The sequence below is a fragment of the Triturus cristatus genome, chromosome 6 (genome assembly GCF_964204655.1).
Source record: "Triturus cristatus chromosome 6, aTriCri1.1, whole genome shotgun sequence".
NCBI lineage: Eukaryota > Metazoa > Chordata > Amphibia > Caudata > Salamandridae > Triturus > Triturus cristatus.
In genome coordinates this window covers 1924054268-1924060267 of record NC_140589.1, presented here as the reverse complement: position 1 = coordinate 1924060267, position 6000 = coordinate 1924054268, and the positions used below count along the sequence as shown (strand labels likewise).

Here is a 6000-nt window from a genome sequence, read left to right as displayed (position 1 = left end):
GAAGTTTGGGGGAGGCAGAATTAATAATGGATATGTTTTCAATGAATTCAATTTCACACACCCCTTTGAGTCCAGATAAAGAATGCATAGACTAGAGGAGAGACTGAAAATACTAGTAGGACAAGTCAATCAGTGAGGGGTGTCGCATCTATCTGTTTGTGTCTTACACAGTCAGCCAATTATTTAAATCAAACACTGGCTATGGGCGGCCCTGCACCAGCAAGGAAACAGTGTGATGTAAAACAGTAACCCCACCTACAAAACATTAACAACATTGCATGTAACGTAGAAAAATATATTTAATTTACCCTAACAAAAATTAACTAAAAACCCACAAAAGCTGACCCACTCCCCTCCCTAACCCCAACCAATGTCCGTAGGAAAGTCCAGGAGAAAATAGTAGTCCGAAAAGCAAAAACCCAACTCCCAAACCAGTTTCCACACACCCAAACAAGAATTAAAAAAGGGGCAGAAGACAGGGACTAAGGTGTGGGGTGGGACTGAAGGAGGACACGCATCTGCTCCTCTAAACGGGCGACGCGGCATCTGAGGGCGCGGCAGTTGCAGCCACAGTGGGGGGGGGGCACCAGAGATGGCATTGCGGTGGCGGCGGGCAGCCGCCAGACGGTGGCGCCGTACCGCTGGAAGGCGGTGGCTGGGGCCCGGGGCCCGGGGCACTGGAGGAGGCTTCAAGTGCTGCTGCAGTCTCCTCCTCTGCCAAGGCCATCAGCCGCCGGTATTCACGCTGGATTGCCTCCAGCTTCCGGCGCCGTGCCTTGGCGGCCACTCCTTACGATTGAGTTTAGGAGTAGCTGTGTATCAAAAAGAAAAAACAAGACAATTTTAAAATATACTCTTAGAAAAACAGTAAGACAAGTTAATTATTTATACACATAGTGGCATGGTAGAGTAGCACTATAAAGCACGCCACAGTACTACATAACATTTTAAATCTCGCCAGTCCTTCTTCCTTCCACCCGTCTTTCACTTTTTAGTTGAACAGTGCACCAGGTGCTCTTCTCCATAAAACTTTCAAAGCGGAGTTGAAATCAGATAGATGAGGCCATTGGTTACTCAATACTCCCGCTCCTATGCCAATTAAAGGGATTCTAGTCTTCTAGTTCACTCTTCAAATGTTCACAACAACTCATACTTACTTAGGACATCGGATGGCGGACGGACTTTGTCCGCCCGCCATCCTCACGCTAAAAAGGTGTCAGGATTGCCGTCTTCGTTCCGCTACAGATGACGGGATCCTAACGCGCATGCACGTGGAGGTCAGGCAGGCAACAAAAGCCTGACTTCGACCGGGAAATGCGCTTTGCGTCATTTCTGTTTCCAGAAGCCACAGAGTCCTACGGTGCCTCCAGCGTTCCCGAACGGACGTCTTGTCCCCGACTTTGGAGAACCCTGTTCCCTTGTTCCGATTTCACAGCGCTATGCGGAGAGTCAGTGCCGCGGAATCCATTGCCCTCCGTTCCTTGTTTTCGAATGCCCAAGCAATTTCGGTATCTTTCCGTTGTTCGGACCACGGGGTGAAAGGCAGTTCTGAAACAGGTAAAGTGCATCGGGGTTTCACTTGTCGACTGGATTGGATTTCCATCGACCGGTCGGACTACCAGGTGTCACTCTCTTGTATTTCAGGGCTGTCAATTGTCCTTGTGGGTGACTATGGAATATACTATGAGCCCTTAGTAATTGATCCCGGAACATTCCGGATATCCACCTTCGGTGGAAGAGACTTGATTCCATCTGTTGATTACCGATTTTCCACACCAAATATCCCGTATTGGAAGAGTCACGAAAAGAGGACACTGCAATTGCCAGAGGGGATACGGTAACAGCGAGTAGTCGCTGCTTTATTTTCCTTATCGTTTCTTTTTGTGGATTCAAGTATCCTGTTGGGTTATTATTTGAATGACAGAACAGACTTCTCTGATGGAAGAGCAGCCTGAGATCCGTTCTTGTTTATATCAGGATTCCTAATACATGGACAAACTATTGAATCAGTCCAGTAAGCATTAAGATCTGTTTATCTCATTTGTAAGACCTGAAGAATTTACATTATAGTAATTACCTTTCCTTCTGTCCCTTTGTAGTTCAGACCCCTAGTAGGGTGGAGCCCGTCCTGTTATAAGAGGAAGAAGGGTTGCTTTAAGGTATTTTTCCATAAGGGGGTTTTCTTTAGACTTATTCCTCTCCTATAGTATAGATATTTATTGTTTGTTCTTTCCTTCTAGTTCCATTTGTGCGAGGACTCCTGGTTGGTGCCATAAGCTGAGAGATCCCTCCCTTACTTTCCTTGTTTTGTTTCCCTTCTTCCCCAGACCTCATATTGCTGCTTAGAGTCCGATAGGCGCAGTACGGGGTTGAGGAAGTAGTGGACCTAATCATCAGTTCCAGGGCGCTTCTGCAGAAACAAACAGGTGAGCACCTGTACGATCCTGATAGAACGCAAAGCCTAAAGAAAAAGAGACACATTCTGCCCGAGCGTCATGGAACTAAGTCAAGTAACATTGGCCGATTTGGCTAACATGATTGGAAACTTGCAGGCAGAGACCCAGTCTTTAGCATCCTGAGTAGACGCCGTACAGAGAGAGAGAAGAGCGGAGGCGGACCCAAGTAGAGCAGGTCCAAGTGCGTCTTCGTCAGTTGTTCATGTTTCTACCCCCAAACAGTTCCCTTAGCCCCTCCTGAAAGGTTCTTAGGGGATTCCGCTAAATTTGCCGCATTCATCAGCCAATGTCAATTACATTTTATGTGTAAAGCAGCATGCTTTCCTACAGAACAAGCCAAGGTGGCTTTTGTTATCTCTTATTTGGGTGGTTCGGCAGCCAATTGGACCATTCCTCTTATTGAACGAAACAACCCACTCCTACACGATTATAGTGCCTTTCGTAGAGAACTTAAAACACTATTTGATAGGCATACCTTCACGCACTCTGCAGTCACTGAACTCCTGACCTTTAAACAAGGGACAAATGATATAACGGCGTACATCACTATGTTTCATAGGTTAATTGCAGAAGTGGGCTTGCCTGAAGAGAAAAGAAGTGCCCTGTTTTATAAAGGCCTATGGGATGACTTGAAAGATGCCTTATCCCAGGTAGTAGATCCACCAGAATCATGTCCAGCCTTAATTGATTTAGTGGTTAATTTGGATCACTGAATCAGTGAGAGGCGACGAGAAAGGGGTAAATGTGACACTAGGCTGGTTATGTATAAAGAGAGAAAGGTAGATCCAGAAAAGTGTAGCGATGACCCCAAACCTATGCAAATCGGTACTTTGAGAGGACCTTTAAGTGTAGAAGAAAGGCAGAGAAGAAGAGACAACAAGTTGTGCCTGTATTGTGGCAAACAAGGCCATTTTCTTAGAGAGTGTCCTGTGAAGCCTAAGCAAACAAAGAATGCGGAAAACTAAAGAACCCGAGGCTTAGAGAGACAGGGTCCTCGGGTAATTCTGGGTTAGTTGTCTCCTCTTAAGAAACGTTTGAGGGTTATAATCGTCATTTCTTTCTCAAGGCCTTGCTCTCATGGAATGACAGAGTACAGGAGGTCCAAATCATGATAGACTCAGGGGCCTCTGGAAATTTTATGGACATTCTATGGGCAAAGGACAAACACATCCCTTGTGTAGAAAAGAAGACATGGGAAGAAGTCACTACTATCGATGGGAGCGTCTTAAAATCGGGTCCCATAACCCACAACACGATTCCCTTGGTCCTAGACATACACCCTTGCCACCAAGAACGTTTAAGTTTTGATTTAATATGTACACCTCAGTTTCCTGTTATACTAGGAATACCCTGGTTATGCTTACACAACCCCGTATTAGATTGGAAACATATGACACTGGACTTTCGTCCCGAACTATGGAAGTCTCATGTTCCGGCCCCGGTGGCCTCTACTGCTACGGAAGAAGGATCCTTGCCGTTGCAGTATCAGGATCTCCAATCTATTTTTGATGAAACCGAAGCTACGTCTCTCCCTCCCCATAGGGAGTACGATTGTCGTATTGATCTACAGGTTGGGGCGCGAATTCCGTGTAGCAGAGTTTATTCGCTGACTGAAAAAGAGACCCTCTATTTGCGGGAATACTTGGACAAAATGCTCAAGATGGGGTTTATCCGTCCATCACGATCTCCTGCGTCTTCATCTCTGTTTTTCATTCCCAAGAGGGAAGGCGGTCTGAGATGTTGTATTGATTACAGGGCATTAAACAATGTAACCATTAAAAACAAATACCCGTTACCATTAATTTCCTCCCTCCTTGACCGCATAAAGGATGCAACTATCTTCACTAAATTGGATTTGCGGGGAGCATATCATTTAGTGCGTGTCAGAGAGGGGGATGAATGGAAGACCGCCTTTTGCACCAAATACGGTCTGTATGAGTATTTGGTTATGCCTTTTGGGCTTTGCAATGCCCCCTTTGCATTTCAGTTTTTTATAAACGAAACACTAAAAGAGATGATTGACGATTATGTCATAGTCTACATAGACGATTTGTTAATATTCTCGTCCTCCTTACAAGAACACCAAAGGCATGTGAGAAACGTGTTAGAGAGATTGAGAGAGACTAAGTTGTTTTGTAAACTAGAGAAATGTCTCTTTCATGTACATCAGGTAGCCTTTTTAGGATTCATAGTTTCTCCCCAGGGCCTCAGTATGGATCCTCAAAAGGTGGAAGCGATTCATAGATGGCAGGCCCCACGATCGGTCAAAGAAACACAGAGTTTCATTGGCTTCGCCAATTTCTATAGGCGATTCATTTGTAATTTCTCTGGCTTGGTGGTTCCCATTACCACATTACTGAGAAAAGTAAAGAAATTTACTTGGACTCCTGAAGCAGAGGAGGCATTTCAGACGTTAAAGAAGGCGTTCACTCAGGCTCCAGTCTTACGCCATCCAAATCCTGCTCATGAGTTTGTAGTTGAGGCCGATGCCTCCCAAGTGGCAGTGGGAGGGATCCTGTCCCAGAAAGACCCCAGCACCGGACACCTACACCCTGTTGCATTTTTTTCACGGAAACTAACCCCTGCAGAAAGTAACTACTCCATTGGAGATAAGGAACTGCTGGTCATTAAGAAAGTGTTCGAAGTATGGAGGCAGTACTTATTGGGGGCTAATCACACTATCACAGTACTAACTGATCATCGGAACCTGCAATTCCTAAAATCGGCACGAGCCCTTTCCATGAGGCAGTTAAGATGGTCTCAATTCTTCAGTGACTATGATTTTGTAATTCGCTTCCAAGCAGGACGGAAGAACGGAAAGGCAGATGCTATGTCTCGGCTCAGCTTTGATACTGAAGAAGCCACGACAGAACCTCCTCTTATCATAGCTAAGGACAGAGTAATAGGAGGGCTGTTTTCAGAGGATGAGTTTTTAACCAAGGTCAAGCAAGAGCAAAATATGACAGATATGGATCTGATGAAGGGTACTCATATACCCCATACGGATTCTGGTTTCATTTACATAGAAGGAGGGTTGGTTCTTCCTACTGTGGAATTACAAACACAAGCTTTAGAATGGTGTCATTCTCACCCAATAGCAGGTCATCCTGGCTACAAAAAGACACTAGTACACCTACGTAGACACTTCTGGTGGCCAACAATGGGAGGAGACGCGAAGCGCTTCTTGCAACAATGTTATGTCTGTGCTCAAAGTAAGGCTTCGCATCAAAAGCCCGTGGGATTATTACAACCCATCCCTACCCCTAATCGTCCCTGGCATACTGTGTCGCTAGACTTTATTGTAGAGCTCCCACACACCACTCAAGGACATAACACACTATTAGTGGTAGTGGATTTATTTTCGAAGATGGCCCATTTCGTACCCTTAAGTGGTCTTCCTACAGCTAGTAAATTAGCAACAGTGTTTCTACAACAAATCGTTCGCTTACATGGCCTTCCGTCAGTCCTTATTTCAGATAGGGGCGCTCAGTTTATATCAAAGTTTTGTAAGGGGATGTGTAACCTGCTACAGATAGATGCCCGA

General features: G+C 45.4%; 1 protein-coding gene across 1 annotated transcript in view; it reads right to left on the bottom strand.

The window, feature by feature from the left end:
- Positions 1 to 281: 281 nt before the first annotated feature.
- LOC146822490 (uncharacterized) overlaps positions 282 to 6000 on the bottom strand; it is a 144089-nt gene continuing 138370 nt past the window's right edge. Inside the window, exon 5 of the mRNA XM_085613601.1 lies at positions 282 to 812. Coding sequence (XP_085469727.1) covers positions 727 to 812 — 86 coding nt within the window. The 3' untranslated portion in view covers positions 282 to 726. The remainder of the gene's footprint in view (positions 813 to 6000) is intronic.